General features: G+C 39.6%; 1 protein-coding gene across 1 annotated transcript in view; it reads left to right on the top strand.

Annotated features, from left to right (window-relative positions):
- The window catches only part of CPED1 (cadherin like and PC-esterase domain containing 1), a 155009-nt gene that overhangs the window by 12838 nt on the left and 124895 nt on the right, over positions 1–17276 (top strand). The window contains 1 exon segment of the mRNA XM_037388203.1: positions 673–859. Coding sequence (XP_037244100.1) covers positions 673–859 — 187 coding nt within the window.

Genomic DNA, 17276 nt, shown 5'->3' with positions numbered 1-17276 from the left:
GGAGACATCATACACCTTTCCACTTGCTCCTATATACAAGTCTCTCTATGAGCTGGATCGTGTTGGACTAGTAAGGCAATAAGGTACTGACAAGGTCACATTTAATTTTCTAGAGCAGAGGAATCTACAGTACTGTTTAGTATTCCTCTGCTTGCTTCTACCTCAGTACTCTTCTTACTTTTTCTTTAATCATGCTGCACAGCAGAACTCTGACCCCTGCCCCTACCATATGCACAGGACCCACATTCCTTGGAACAGTTTACATGGGACCCATCAAGTCCTTTCTGCTAGATCACCCACAGCTCAGCCTGAAGCCACAGTCAAAGTCAGCTGGCAAGTACTGTTACCAGCTCATCAGAGCAGCCCAGATTTCAGCCAAAGGTGTTTCGATGAAGGGAAGACCATGGTTTAAAGATCCTCCATTGCTACCCTGAGCTTTTGAACCCTTACAATATCAGTCAAAAATGAAGGCAGAAAAAATTGAGAGGCAAACAAAATGAAATTTGCACTCAGAAGTCCCTGATATAAAGAAAATTCTTAATTATACCATGAAATTTTCCTGGATTGTCACAGTAAGTTACTAGTTTCTTTTTGTGAAAAATAACAACTGTGTATTAGACTGCTGAGGAGTGTCCTATCTTACAACCATTGTATTTGCATTGTTTGCTGTAGATTGATGACTCCATTCTCCAGTACTTTGGAAGCCATACGAGAAGAGCAGTTGTATATGCACCTCCTGCCCACCGTGAAAGCGACCGTCAGCTCTGTCAGCGGATCCTGACAAAACATGGATATACAGTCACAGTCCTTGAAAACAGGAGGCTGATGGAAGATCCCAGGCATGAGGGCCCTTATCACAGTAAGAAAAATTTGACTTAGTTAATTCATTAAGTACTAAATATCAGCTATTGATCCAAGTTCTTCCACAGAGGAAGAGCTTATAAACTCTCGATGTAAGGATAGAAGCCAAATTCTAGCCCTTCCCAGTTGTGCAGCTGATTTTCCACGAAGAGATGATTCTTCCATTAGATATATCCTTCTGTGAAAAAAATGCAGCAGTGATTCGTCATAGTCTTGACAACCAAATCAGATCAGTTTTTTTTTCCTGATGACTTCTCATACCAACTTCATCAATATAACTGAAAGTTTTTCGGTAGAACATTTCATAAGAAAGCAAATACTTGCTACATTTGGTTCTTTGTAATTTTCTTTCTTAAAGAAAAGCTGTATGCATGAAGGTACACTTTTTTCTCCGGTAGTGTTTTGTTTGCTCTGAAAGCTTGTTAAAGAACACAATACAGAAGTACATTTTGCATTTGCAGGAGAAGCTGGGTTAAATTACTGTTGGTTCTTAGGTCCTGTTGAAATTTGTTCCACAGTTAAAGCAAGCTACTGAAGAAGCTTATTTCTTGTACAGGGGCTGTAGCTTTGTTATTTAGTTATATTGTACTTAACAGAAGAGCTTTGGACACCAGCTATATATATGCTGACAATGTTTAAGTGCTTTTGGACACCTTAGAGGTATGAACTGAAACTGTAATCTTAGTTTGGTCTTCTGTTGGAAGTCAATTCGGAACTGGAAGGCTTTGAAAAAAAATACACAGCCCACCATTCTGTCAGTAAGAAAAATTGTGTGGTTGGTGATTTCTGACGCTGAAGGGAGTGCTGCTTGCATCATTCAGGCTTGCAATACATTCCTGGGGTTAGCAGAGAGCTCAGTTTTGCTTTGTGCTTTAACCAATCAGAGTAGTTTCACAGCTGAAAAACAATTACTTAGCATGCTTGAGGCTGCTGCTTAAAATTCCACCATGAATTTCAAGTTTCTTTAAGAAACTTTCTTGAAAATGAGGTACATGCAGGTTTCTTGACAGGCTGTACCAAGAAATATAAATTATCTTTACCTCACTCTTTCATTTTAACCTGGTTTCATAGGCACCTTTCAGCCACTCCTTGCCTTGAGTACTTTCCATCTCAGAGTGACAAGACAGCATATCTGCAAGCTTTACTAATGTCAGATGGGCTGCAGAGAAAAGATGGCATCTCTGGGGGCTGTGCACCCCATCTCTGTGAAATACAGTTGTTATAAATGGCCAAAGAAGTGGGTATGCCAAATTCAGTTATCACCTAGAAAAAAAAATGACTGTACTAGATTTTGCTCAGTTCAGCCTGAAGTTCTCCAATACAGGTTTTTACCTTCCGAACACTGCCTCTGCAGAAATCAGCTTACTTGTGGGTATTTATATTTTGCAGGCTAGCACCAGTACTTCCTGCACTATTTTTCCAGTAATGAAAGAAAAAAAAAAATGAAAAGGGTTTAGGTATTTTCCAGGAACATCCTACAGCTTCCAGCAGATGTTAGAGTATGTAGAAAAGTCAAATGCTTGCCAATTTAAGGTAAAGAGTAAGATACTACTAATTCCATTTCATGGCAACATACGTCTGCCTTTAACTGTTCCCTCTGTTACGTAAGTTCCTAGCTTTAAAGTTATATTTTAAAAACAAGAAGTAAAAGAACATGTCTGCATACCAAACCAATGATCTTTTCTTAGAACTAAACAAGGTATGCTCAAAGTTATTTTTCTTTGCCAGTAGATGATGGGGGTTACTGTTCTGGATGGGATAGTACTCCTTATTTTGAAGAAGGGTATTTTGAGCTATGTTTTGTCATAATATTTTCCCAATAGGACAGTAATAAATTATTAAAAAATATGCTTCTTGAAGCCTCTATTAAAAAGATATAGATAATGGACTGAGAAACACAGATCATGAGTGTTGTGAAAAATCTATTAAAAGAGTAATTCCTTCTTACTTGGTATTATTTAACAGCTCTATCCAGTGCTTTTTATTTTTGTGCAATCTGTCTTACTAGTGTATCTTTCAAAGTTCACTCTAATTTTGAAAGGATTTTTTGTTTAGAAAGGCTGAGAGCCAAAAGTCTAGCTGAAGTCATATATGGAAAAAAATTCACTACAAAACATTCCTAACTTTTTTGTGCTGGCCCGCTATTAATTTTGGGACCAGTTCTACTCCTGTTTGAAACCCAAATGTCACAGCTCTGCACACTTACAGAGAGATCCTCCACACCTGGGCTGCAGCACTGTGTTGAGTTCATGGCTGTCAGAAGCTTCAAGAGAACCATTTCCTTCAGTGGAAATTTTTCACTTCTTAAAGACCATCCAAAACATGTTGAGTTTTGGTAACCAGAAAGTAGTTGGCTAAAAAAGAAAAGCATACCTTTATTCTTTTTTTTTTTTTTTTTTTTTTTTTTTTCCGTGCCAAAGAGACTGTGGTTTATGGGTTTCCTATGAAAAAGCCATACAGATGCATTCTGCAGCAAAACATAAATTATTCAAACTCCTAATTTTTCACTGAAAAATAGCTTTGTCAGTAAATTCTGAAGCAGCTTTGCTTGAATGAAATGTAACTCTGCTTTCACCACTCTTTAGCAATTAAACCCACATGGAGGGAAAAGCCCATGGACTGATGATGCCTGTGCCTGCTCTGAGTTCTGCATCTTGCTTTTGTGGCAGCACTAAATGAGCCACTGTTGCTGTAAGGTTTAACATGTCTGAACCTGCTGCCAGGATGGAAATAGTGGTACTGTGGCAGATGATGGGATAGTCAGGTTTTGAAGAGAGCTGGGATTGCCACCTTGGGCATGCCACTCCTGTTAGGGTAGAATTGGTTTAGCATGGTCAGTATCTCCAATACCTGTGGTAAGTCTGTCATGTAGCAAGCAGTTCAAAAGAAGTTGGATAACAGCTGCTGAGGAAGTTATCAGGTTGTATTGGCCAACACATCTGTACCATTGTACACTACTTTTGTCTGCCAGCTAGGCAGAAGAAGGTGTGATTGGTGTGTTGTTCCTTCCTTCCTCACGGTTTTCTTAAAATATGAGACCCTGCTCATAGAGGTATAGCCTCTGGTTCCAGTTCTGCTTTTGCTGCAGCCTTGGGGGGTGTTGAAACTGGCATCACATCCTCATGGAAAATAATAAAAGGATCAGAAGGAGGAGTGAGAAAGCCCCACACCTCCTGGCTTTTTCCTGGGATGTTTACTGTGCCGAGCTATGCAAGCCACAGGCCTTTTTTCCCTCAGCCCAGCACAGAGCTGTTCTTCTCTGTCAGGTGAGTGGGATGAGCCGCCTGGCTTCAGACTATGCTTAGGTCCTCCCAGAGTGGCAAACACCAGAGAAGAACTTACCAAATACTTTCCAGAGTCTCTGCCTTCTTCCCTTCCATTCCAAAAACCTCTCATCTCTGGGGCTACAGTAAAGATCCGTGGGTCCCTATGGCTGTGTGATGCCTTGCCAACATTTTTTTACTAAGAAAGTTCTATCTCAGAAATTTGTTGCACTAAAATGCATTTCTGCCCTCCAAAAATAACATTCCCTCGTTACTGTCTTCTGCCTTAACCTTTCCTGAATTCCATACTTTCCTCAGATGACATCTTCTAAAATAAACAAACTATATTGTTCTTTCTGAAGCCATCAGTTTTTCTGTCCTTGGCTCAGTGTGCCTGCCTCATTAGTCAACGGTGACTCTCCCTTAGTAGGCATTTCCTTCATTTCTCAGTTCTTCACCTTTACTAATAGTTAATGCAATTCTTAGAAAACTGCAGGCTCTGAAAAATGTGTGCAGTTTTATGCTATAAACCTGACCAGTCAGTTTATAATTCATTCTGCAATAACATGCAAAATTCTGTTGTTACCACTAGCTTTTGGAATGGAGAAGATTCTGATTAACCTTAATGATAACCAGTCAGTCTGGCCATGGAAAAAAGCACATCTATTCAGGCTGCTGGCAAGCTGAGTGCAGCGTAACATTATGTGCTCCCTGCTGCCTTAGAATGCTCATTTTAGTAATTTCATGGAAGTTTTTTGCAATTGCAATGAGTGGCTTCAAAAAAAAGAATCATAAACCATTTTCATAATATTGATTTTACATATTCATTTCCTATTTTTAGAACACTTTGGTTAAGTATTTAAACTTTACTGGGGCTTCTGTTTGCAGTTTGAGTGACATCCACTGAAGATGAAGCTTTATCCATGCCATTACAAAGATTGTTAGAGTACCTATATTGGTTTGTTTTGAGTGATGGGGTTTTTTTTGTGATTTATTGTTCCATAAGATAAGTATTGAACTTGTCTTATCTTTGGTCAATATTTACTTCTTGGGTCAGTAAGTCTTGATATTTATTTCCATTGAAATCAATACCAGCTTCATGTCCTATTCATTCATCTGAGATTGTTAAGTGGAGATCATATACAATACGTACCTTAAATTTACATATATTACAAAGAATATTAGATATGAAGTTATTTCCACTTTTCTGGCTTTATCAATATGCACTGAATTCTGTTCTGTTTCCTGCCATTTTAAGAGCATGCTATGTCTAAGTACTTGGCTGTGTAAATTAAGCCCTGGTTCCAGCAACTATGAGGATGATCTGACTTTTTGCAGATGTGGGAGTGGTGCTTGGGTGGAGCTGCTCCAAGAACAGGAAGGGATGAGTAAAACAACAGACCCATGGGAGCAAATCTGAGGGAATCTTGGCCCTTCTATGTACTGAGGTCAAGAGATCTGTCTGGCATTTAAGGTGGCGTCTCACAGCATTACTTAGATATTGCAGCAAGGAATGAATAACTCCTCATTAAAGCAATCTTAATATATTCAGACATAACTCATTTTGCTGTAAAATGCTGATTTGAGAATTGTGTTGTTATTGCAGATATGGCCTTAGCTACCTCCCTCCTTGTCTCTCTGTAGAACACTCTGTTGCTTCCTTGTATCCAGTGGTCACTCCTTGTAAAAGCTGCTGCTTGGGGAATGTTAGGAAGCGTGAGCCTGCAGGAGCAAGCATGGGTGTTTGCAGATGTGGAGCAACACCAGCTGCAGGTTTCTGTCTCTCTTTGGATGGCACATGACTGAAGAAGAAGTTGGGGACAGATAAAAGAAAATTCTGCTTTAATTCTCCTAAAAAGCAATTTTTCAAGTTAGTCTTCATGAATTTTTTCATTCTGGTTTGTTTGGCATCCTTTGGAAAAAATGCTTTTTAAAGAAAATCTGCATTTTCCATGGGAAGAAAATGTCTGCCTGTTCACTTCTACTCACAGTAGGACTAGGAGGCAGAGAAATGTTGCCACACCAGAGTTAGAGATGGAGAAACTAGGATAAAAATCATGAGTCACAGTCAGACCTAGGATGAAATGCATGCTCCTTGCTGTATGTCTTGATGTTATTCCTTCAGTGTATTATATCACCTCACTATTCATAATTTTGACCAGAGGCTAAATCAGCAAAAGAATCAGCTTAATTGCTGACATCTGGCCAGGAGCAAGGTAGGAACCTGCAGAAGTACTACTTCATAAGTGCATCCAGTAATAGTTACCTCAGGGCTGCTAATTAGTCTAGAGGATAAACTACAGCCGTGGGTTTTGGAGGCCCCCAGGGCTGTGTCTGATGACTGTCAGACATTTGCTTTTCATTTTCCAAGACATAATAAATCAGAGAAAGTAGTGAGAATGAGAGGAGGTGGTAGAGACAGGAGGACACAGTGATGGTCTTTCTTCAGTGAATGTAAAAATTGGTATGACTAGGAGAACAGAGGTGTTTGTTAACATAAAATATTTTAAAAGTCCGCTGCCAAAGGAAAAAGAACAATCCTATAGTAAATAGGACATGAAGTGCTACAATGACACCACAAAAGTTGTGCTAGATATTAGGAAAGCTGTTTTGGGGGTAAGGCTAATGAAGTAATCAAATAGATCCCCTGGAGCTGTGGAGGATACAGTCTCAGGGAACTTGAAATATTAGGTAAAGAGATTATATTGGGTGTAGTGTGTCCCCTTGTGGGGTAATAAGATGGACTCACAGACTTCTTGAAGTCTATGACTAGCCTTGAGAGGATGAGGCAGACAAGAAATTGAAGAAAGAAAACAGGGATTTCTAAAGCAGATGGACCAATTTCAGGTGTGAATCAGCTGATTGAAGTGACTCAGGGCTCAAACTGAGGAACAAGGAATATGTAGTTTACAGCATCTTCTTGAAATGCAAAATATTATCAAAAAACCCCAAACCTATGAGAATAGATTCCTGAGAGAAGTGGGGAAAAGTAATGGGAGAACAAAATCAGTGGTGTTTAGAGTATAGTCAGCTGAAGTTAGAGAAGGTAGAAAGTAAATAACACAGTCTGAAATAGGGATGGTTTTCATGGGGTGGCATGTAACAATCAGTACTAAGAGAACCAAATCTTCTCCCTTAGTGAATAGTTTTCTATGGAGTTTGAAATACATTAACAGGAGTAGGTAGCATTAGTTCTAACTTTACTTTTATTTTATTTTTTTTATATTTGATTGCCCAGAGTACTGTTAGGAGACCCTACTTGCTGTTTGTTATAGTCTCAGACAAGTTTCCATGAAACCAAACTAACTTTAGCAAACAATTATAAAGACTAAAGGCCTCAAGGAAAATTGCTGGTGTGTTCTGTAAACATCTGGTTGCCATTTTCAATTACAAGGACCAACCCACTGAAGGAAGCAGTTTAGTTTTTTTGGAACAGAAATGGGACACTGGGGTTTTTGTTCTTTTTTTTTTTTTTTTTTTTTATAGTGGAGAGTAAAGGAAATGTCAGGAATAGAGAGGTCACTAGATGCTCAGCTTTTATAAATACAAAAGTCTCTGAGAAAATTAAGTAAATTGAAATCAGGTTCCAAACGTGTAAACAAGGCTGTGGAGGTAAGGTTAAATAAGCAGGACTGGATATCCTGGCATGCCAGCAAAAGCACAAGATCATTCTATCATAAGTCAGTCATTTAAAATATTGTGCAAAATAATAATGGTGAGGCTAACCACAGAAGTATTTTGTGGGTTACCATACAAATACATGTATATCTTCAAATCTAGCAGATGTAACTTCTCTTCTAAAGATCATTTTGGTTAACTGTTGGTACAAATATATAGCTGACAGTATATAAAACTGGTTGGTTTCCTAATGCAAAATATATGTCATATGAGTCCTGGGCAAAGTTTTGATAAGTAAAACATATATTTGAGAAGCATTCTTTTTGTAAGTTGTTAAGCAAGGAACTTTCTAAACAAGCAAAATAGGTAGAAATGTGATTCTCAGAGCATACTGAGTTACAAGCTTACTTAATGTTTGTTGTTTGTTCTGTTTCATTAAAATGAAAGTTCATATAGTTTTAGGAACAAAATGTATATCAGAAACATACACTGTCTTGATCATCTTTAAATTTTGCTTTTAGCGATTAAGCCTGGCTATTTGCCACTAGTTGAAAGCTGATGCTTAATCTCGTGTTTCAGACATTGATTTCAGTACAAGACAGAGGAGTTTCTGGCATACCCACATAAATGCTGCTCTCTAATGCAATGCTGTGCTTTATTGTTAGAAAATCTAAATGCATCGTGTAGTTTTCTGAACAGTATGTATTCTCCTTCCTAATTATAAGCAGAACATATTTGTGTTTTCCAGCAGAAGAGCACACAAACTATTTCTTTGTACCACTAAAATAAACCCTCTGTAGAATTGTACTAAAAACCCTGTTTCAGATGTACTGTTTTCCTTGAGAAAGGGAAATTCTTCATTTTTTCATAACAGAGGTATAAGGACATTGAACTTTGTCAAGTTAAAACCAAAATATGGCATTTAGTCATAAAGTTGCAAAATCTACCTTTCTTTGAATGTTGTTTTTAGTTATATAAACAGAACATACAGTCCAGTGGAGACTGGTATTTATTGGGCTGACTTAGAATTTACAATAATTAAAATATTACACACTGATTACACAGTGAGCTAAAATTAAAACACTGCTGGAATAAATTATGTCATATTAATAGTATCCGAAAAACACCAGTGACCAGGCAGACACACACGTTGACCAAAGGAAAGCAACAATGTGTGAGTCTACTGAAATTAAACAAAATACAAGGGATTAAAGTGTAAGTATACAAGCTTTATAATATGCTAGTAATGTGCAAATCCTGTAAAAGAGTTCAAGGCAATGTTTTGTAACTGTAGCCTATGGGATAAGAAAGTAACAGCAGATAGTTAGTTATTTAAGTCTTTTTAAAATGCTTCCCTTTAAGAAATGAATCCTGGCTCTGATAGGATTCAAGCAGAGCCTCTGGTTTATAAATTCCTTTCTGTTCCTAAATGTCAGATGATTGTCTACTAATATAGGTGCTGGGAGAATGACAGTAAGTCTAGCCAGAAGCCTGTAGCAGTCCCGCCAGAGCACTCTCTCCAAGGGATTGTTGCGTTAGTGTTGCCCAGTGTTTTGGCTATTGGAAGCTGTGCAGCCTTTTTGATGCACTCACTGGCTCTGAGCCCTGATCAGCTGTGAGAAGTGTGGTGTCTTTCATCACTGTGCACCCATTTGAGGTAGAGGCATTATATACCACTGAAACCAAATCTTTTTTTTTTTTTTCTTTAGCTACCATGACTGTTATTGGTTTGTAGCAAAAAGCTTATACGCTGTGTGGGCTTTCATTGTAATTTGCAGCCAGCCCACTCCATTCCTAAGTTCAGATTCCAACTTTCTCCAGCTGCATCCGCTTTCAGCTGACAGCTCTTTTGAATGCTGCATCTCAAATGCCCCAGACATCAAAAGTACAGTAGCCACCCATGGGTTAGAACATGTTTCTGAAAATTTCATGCACCATACGGTCATTACACTGGCTTATTTTACATCAAATGGGAAGCTTTCCTTCATGAGCAGAATTATTCTACCCTTCTGATGTTCAAAAGTTGATTTTTCAATGTGCTATTGAATATTCTTTTATTTGGACCCTGAGGTTGTCCATTGGGGGTAATCCTAGCTTGCACAGATGCTGAAAATAAAGAAAGCTTCTCTGATGTACTCAGAAATTAAAACTAACTGTCCCTCAGTTTGAAGTTAGTCATGAGAGCTTTCAGAATTCTGAAAAAGTTTCATACAGAAAGCTATTACTAAAAGTGACACCTGTGCTTTCATTAAAAAGGAAAAACCCACATATAATGATTTTCAATCATTTTTGGCACATGTGTTTCCTTACAAAGCGTCTGTTTTTCACAACAGAAGAATATGGAAAAATATGAAAGGGTTTTGAATTAAAAAGTAACAAAGGAATAGGATTTGAGCAACCTTAACTGGTGGCAAGATTAAAAAATATAGTATTAACATATTTCCTTCATGGTGCTTTACATAAGTAAAATATATTCAGTCTGTGATAGAGAGAAGGACAGAAGAGCTGAGTGGTGTGCATTTTGGAAAGTTTGAAGCAAATGATTCAAGGCATAAAGTGTTTCTATAACAAGCTCATTGTTGTAATGACTTTGTTTCTGACATTTTCGGTAATGCTTTCCAAAATAAATATTTAGCTATAAAAAGGAGTTTCATTTTTAATTTATGGCAACTACTAAAAGTGTATGTGTACATAGAATACACTGAAACTTCTTCTGCATTGTGCAAATACAAGATGAATCTGGCAGAACCACAGTTATTTTAGATCTGGCAGTTAGAATAGAGCTCAGTTGAAGGACTTTTGTGTAAAATGGTAAAATAAAAAAAAAAACAACATTTTTTCTTTATTTGGAAGAAAACCAGTTTGCTACAATTCGTAATTTTTATTTTTTTACAAGAGATAAAATAGAAAACCTATCAGCATACTGAAGTACTTCGTAGAACAGGCTGATAAAATAAGAACAAGAACTATCTGTTTTGGCCCAAATCAAGAAGTATTTGTCTGTCTAAATGGGAATTAGGCATTTAAATATATTTTCCCCCATCTGGCTTCACCAACTCTCTCTTTCAGAAAAAACCCTCACTCCAGTTTTCACAAGCACAGTGAGGCTAGCCTGTCTAGAAGTCAGTCTTCAACAAAAAAAAATGGGCTAGTTTTCTGTAAAGAGTAGGCTGAAGACAAGGACTTTAAATGCATAGAGTTTGGCACGTTAACCCCATCTTCACTTGGAAGTGAAGTGTTACAGCTTTAGAAAAAGATTAGAGTACCTTTGGAGAAAACTCTTAAGAATAGAAAGAAAGAAATATTCAAGAAAGTAATAGCACAGAAGGTAACTGTAGACTAGTTAGGTTGCCCTCTTTATGACAGGGAAGGCAGCAGGCTTTTTTGTTTTCTACTCAGCTCCATGACACATCTGATTTACATCCCAGACATTACAGTACACATTTTTTGCAAATCTACAATGTGAGGGTGTCTGCCAACCTTTGAAAGCCAGAGACCCTATGTTTGTTTAAAATGTTTGGAGAGCTAATTTTAATGTCTATGTTAGAGTCCATGTTCCATGGGTGCTCTACATGTTAGTGATGATCATGTCTGTATCACCAACTTTCACAACCCCATGGCATGCTAGGTGAGTAGAGCCAAAAGGCAGCATAGGATGCTGCATAGAAAACAGTATCTGTGGGGTACAGTTGGAAATCTCCCTTTAGCCATGTCTTAATTATTGCATCACTGTCTTCTGTGGTGTTTTGCCTAAATCATAAAGAAATAGGGTCAGTTCCCTAGTTCTGAGGACGAGTGATGCAGTATGGCTCATGTTCATGTATCTAAATTATTTTTCCCTGAATGAGGGTGGCCTGCTCTTTGCTGTCTTTTAGAAACTGTCACTGGCTTAAGCTGTCTCCTGGGGCAGTGCATGGCCACCCAGGGAGAAGAAAACAAGCGCAGTAGATGATTGAAGGCCAATGGTTGAGTCTGTGTCCTGACACTGTTTAGTTTTGCCACTGCCTGTATTCCCAAGCTTCTCTTTTTCAGTATTCTGATTGTTTCCTGCCTCTTGGGTATTAAGGAATCTGACACATTAATGAGGGTTGGCAGAGGATGTCCGAGTGCTGTAAATGCAGTAATCAAGGGCTGCCATTTGGACTTTAAATTATGTGTCTTTGTTTCTTGCATAGGTGATCAAGCAGGTAAGACCACTACTACTACTTTTATCATTGTAATTGTTATCCTAATCCATTATAATTAGAATGAACAGGACATTAAGACAAATAAATCCATCTACTCCTTAGCTGCTTTTCCTGAGGCTTCTCTATACCCATAGAAGGGAAAAGGCTGTTTCCTAAGCTCTAGCACAGTTTCTGCCTTCTTGAGTCAATAATGAATTCTTATTAGTGCCATCATTCGGAGAGCTTCTCAGCTCAGGTTCCTCATGACCTGCTGCAAAGAGTGGGAATGGTAGAAAGATCAGGGTGAAGGGCAGGATGGAAAGTACACTCAAGCCAACAGTTTGGTTTCCTGGGGCAGAACTCCTCCTCCCCAGTTGCTACTTTCCCATTGAATCACACACTGAATCTTTTTTCAACTCTCCAGCTCTTTCCATTTCTTGCATGTGCCCCTCTGAATATTCAGACTCTTCCTTGTATGAGCAGCAGGATCAGCAGGCTTGTTAATAGTCTAGTGGGGAAGATGTCTCCGTACCTCTTGTTTTTGTTGTAGCTCCTATGAACACACTCATCCAAATTAGAAACTGCCAGATCCAGCAGCCTGACAGAGGTGAAGCTGATGCCGATCCGTGCTCCTGCACCCAACCAGCAATGAGCCTGAGCATGCAGTCCCAGCCGGCATGCGTGCAAACAGATGACCAGCCACACAGATCAACACACTCAGCACTCACACGAACATGAACAGCGCCCATGGCTTCATCCACCAGCCAGCACCCACACATGCACTTGCATATCTGCTCCAGCTGCTGCCATCAGGGACACATGGACCTCCAAGCCCTGGTCCCCCTCCAGGGGCTGCATTTAGAGCCCACCCCCCCATGCACATGTGAGAGAGCCCTGCTGCAAAGATTTGAAAATGGGCCAGGTACAGGACATGGTCAGCCAAAAGTAGCAACCAGCCCACCGCTTAGAGATGGCAAGCCCTTTTTATCCCTTTATTCCTCTTTTTCGCATGCTTGTTCCTCTTCAAACCACCTTGATATCCTTTACTCCCACCTTTGGTTCCTCCATTAAACAACCCATAAGAAGCAATTGGGAAATGCTCTTTACTTTGTACCTCATAACGAGTTCCAAACCCTTAGGCAATGTGCTTTCACCACTCCCCAGGTCCATAAGGTGTCCCAGAGCTCCAGTTCATTCACTCATCATGACTGGTGCTGGGGCTGAGTCTCCCCTGGGGCAGCTGGGTGGGAGCAGGGCAGGGGCCTGTGTCTCTCTTGCAGGGTTACTGGGGTTCCCCACCCAGCATCATGCCTCTGTGCTCCTTTTTGTGTGTGTACACACATACATGTGCTCATGCATAAGACAGAAGAGTGTTTAGTGGGAAGATCCCTCTCCTGTGATGTCCTGGAAGCAGTTGGACCAGCGTGCTACTTGGGTTCCCCCCACCTGATGCAGTTCCTCTGGGCTTCATTGGGCTTGTCTGTAGGTGAGCTTTTTATCACAGAAGCAGTGAACACAGTACTCCCACTCTGCTTATTCAGCAACAAAGACATAAGTCTCAAAACTGTAACTGGTGTTCCTCTGAGTTTCTCAGTAAAATAACAGAGCTTCATGCTTCAATTTTCTTCCCCCACCACCCCCGAAAAAAAAAATAATTGGAGTTTTAGTAAAAGTTTCTGTAATAGGATTTTTGAATCCTGGTAATTTTGCATCAATTGATTCTGTTGTTTTTTTCATCTTACATCTCTGTGTGCTTCTTTGCTGTATATGCTTGTTTCCCTTCTTTTGACACTCTGCTCTGTGAGTGACAGAGGTATCTACCTTACATATTTAAACTACTACTTTATGTTATCTGAAGTTTAAATAAAATAACTTAATAATAAACAGTGGGAGAGCTAAGGAACCTTGTGAATATCAGACCAGAGTGGGCACGTTATGTACAAGCAGTGCACAGTTATGTACTCATAAGCTGTGACGTGCACTCTGAAAAGAGTGACTTTTATTTGACTCACTCACTCATGATACATCTTCCCACTTCATGACTGCATGCTGCTTTTTCACATGACTTTGCCTCAGGGTGCACAGAACAGGGATATGAAGTTCTTTCCTGAATATAGTCCTAAGTGTTATCTATTAGAATAACTTGGATCATGTGCAGTGATGGTTGTCCAAAGGCAATTGTGTCAGGCAGAGTCTTCTTCCTCGGCACAGAGCAGGGTGGGGTTATTCTTCCCTCTCTGCTGAGACTTGGAGAACTGAGTGCCCTCTCATCATTGCATGAAGAAAAAAATGAAATTTTCCTCTCTTAGTGGGTTGCATGTGTGAAAATGGTAATATTTTCATTTATTTTCTTTGGTCCATGCATGGCACACTGCCACTTCTCATGCTGAGCCCCAGACTCTGCTACCAGGACAGGGATGTCATTGCAAATTTTCCAATGCCTATAACAGATGCAGTATATGGACGATAACTTCCTTAACTGTAGAGTTGCCTTCCTCATGAGCTTCTTCATGTCAGTCTGATTCCTACACATCTCAACCACATGACCTTCCACCTCCCACATGCACATCCTCTCTTTCCAGTTTTCACCTGGTTCTTCATCCTACTCAACTGTCATTAGCCTGTCTCTAATATATCTCAGTCTGGGTTTTCTGTCAGTTTCCTTCTCCACCTTCACAGCAGGTAAGGAAGCCCAGATGGATTAGCCGAGCTTTGGAAGATCTCTGATGGCTATGTGCTTTGACTAGGTACCAAGTACTTCCATCACAGAGAAAGTTAGGTCTTAGTCCCGCAATGCTTTCTTGCGTGAGTGAGAAACATATCTAACAGCTTTGACTGTGCTAGCCTACCTGGTTATTAAATACATATAGAGTAAGAATTCCAGCATTTGGGAGCAACTAGGGATGTAAACCTTTTTAGCTTGCATAAAAGTAGAGTACCATATTGGATTAATAGATGCTTTTGGTTTCACTGAGGCTTGCTATGCAGAAAGCAGCCATGTGTGGAGAGCATACCAGAGTAATCTGAATATTTATCCAAAGCTGTGTAAGCACAGAAGTGGAATAACAGGCTTAAGTGTTTGAATTGGCCTGATGTGTTTGCCATTGGGTCAGGACTACATATTTTTCCTTTTGTTTGCTATCGAACTCTGCTGTAGCTCAGAAAGTATTTTGACAATATATTTGCATAGCTTGAGTTCACAGATTATGCCATGATAAAAACTATAGGTTGTTAGAGTTAAAAATTGTAATTCTGAGTAATTATTTTTAGCCCGAAACAGTCTCTCACTGATGAACTGAGAGCCACCTAATGTACCTGTTTTACACTGCAGTACTCTTCTCCCCATGTCAGACTAGTATAATTTTTTAATTTACCGTAGTTACTTTTATTTCCAGTATTCTGCTCATTCTTTAATTGCAAAGAAAGATATATGGATCTAGATTAATAATACTGCAATTTTTTAGTGCACTACCTTTTGTTGTCTTACAGACAGTTATTTGCAAATTGAAAAACACTGCCTCACATCATTTCCTGCAACTCTGCGACTCCTTTTGTGCTTGTCTCTTGTAGTAGGGTAATTTGTGATTGAAGAAAGGATTGTTAATCTATTCCATGACTGAATGTGATATAAATGGAGAAAGGATTCTCCTGACTCTTCTCCATCCTCATATTTATGCCTGCAAGAGTTTTCTTTTGTTTCTTTTAGAGACATTCATTTGCCTTGTGTTATCAATTACTCCAGTAAGGAAGACGGTAACTGATTGACTTGGTAGGTAGGTCCAAGGCAGTTTTAGAGTCCGAGAGCAGGTGGAAAAAGAACATCTTGCCAAATCTGAGAAGAGTTCTGGAAGAAACAGGTAGCTCTTGGCCTGTTACACTAATTTCTTTTTGTAATTTTGAAATTCTGCTTTGGATTCACAAGAAAAGCAGGCTTGCAGCCTAGCCCTTCCTGCTATAAGGAAACAGTAATAAAACAACTCTTTTTTTTTTCAGACAAGAATGGAAGCATTATTCCTCCTCATTTGTAGTTAAACCTAACACCTCTTCACAGTATTTGCAAAAGATATACAGAATAGCCAAGCATTAACCTGTTTTTATGGGTGAGGCACTGCAATAGGACTTCAAATGGTTATTTCACTCCCCAAATGCCGCACACAGATGTGACTGTGCATTAAGTCTTGAGCACAGGGCAATGTTTTGTGCTAAACTCTTCAGGGACAGGTGAGCTGTCCTTGGAATTAGACTGGTTCCACTTGGTTCACTCCAGCCTCTCCTCCACAAAGAATGCTTCCCTTGGTGCTTCAGATCCTCTTAGTTAGGGGGTAGCTGAACCAAAATAAAACCCTGATCATCCTCAAGGGAGTCGGATAGTGACTGTCCTCAAGATTCCTGAAGCCTTTCCCTGGCAGCTATACAGCAACTGTACAAAGAATTTTGTGAATGGATTGACTTTGTTCAACAATGTCAGCCTCAGACATGGAGGAGGGAGAGGTTTACACTTATAATACTACACTGCAATTAATGTGCCAAGAGATTTCAACCTAATTTGTCTAGTTAAGCATGTGGTTACTGGACAGGACTGTGCACTATGGCAGAGTACAGTCAGTCTCAGCAAGTGGCATGGAGCACGCTGTATGAAACAGTGAAAGGTTTGCACATGGACAGGTGAACAGCTGCTTTCTGGAACAGTTCAGAAAACAGCAGAAGCCTCTCCATCTTTTCCTACACTGTCTTCACTCAGCAGAGTGATAATTCTTTCACTGTTGTCGTAGTGAGTTCAAATTGGTGGTAGCTCATGACTACCAAGAACCTTGTCAAAAGAAAAACTAAAAAACTTCCAATAAATACTTCTTTAAGGGAAAAATTCCTGCACCTAGGTATGAGACACTCCTTTAGGGAAAGTCCTATAAATGAACAGTGATACCAAAAGCTTGTAAAAGGCCTTGTCATTGGCAAAGGGAAAGCATTCAGTCCAACAAGTGGCATTCTGATCTGTGCACAAGTGAGACAGCTGAGCTGCTGTAACCAGAAATAGGCTTCAAAAGATATTTTTCCCTGGAGCATTATCAGTGAAGCTCACATCTTCAGAGGTGTAGAATTCCCACGTCCCCAAACCCTGTCACACAGCCTGTCTGCTGCTGCTGCGCTCTGAGATGCTGAGGGGCATAAAATCCAGGCCAGAGTCCAAAGCCAGGCAGTGAGACAGTAGTTTGGTCTTTCAGACATCTGGTAGTTCTTCCACTCTAATCTCTTGACTACCAAACTATTGGCTCCTATAAAGTGACTACATTGCAGGGATGAAGAATGCTTTCTGTCTTGTTTAGAGTTGGAATTGTGCAGCTACTTCCATAAATATGTACCTCTTCAC

Source organism: Falco rusticolus, chromosome 5 (genome assembly GCF_015220075.1).
Source record: "Falco rusticolus isolate bFalRus1 chromosome 5, bFalRus1.pri, whole genome shotgun sequence".
Taxonomy (NCBI): domain Eukaryota; kingdom Metazoa; phylum Chordata; class Aves; order Falconiformes; family Falconidae; genus Falco; species Falco rusticolus.
The sequence above is the reverse complement of the archived record's forward strand: the minus strand, read 5'-3'. Positions and strand labels throughout refer to the sequence as shown.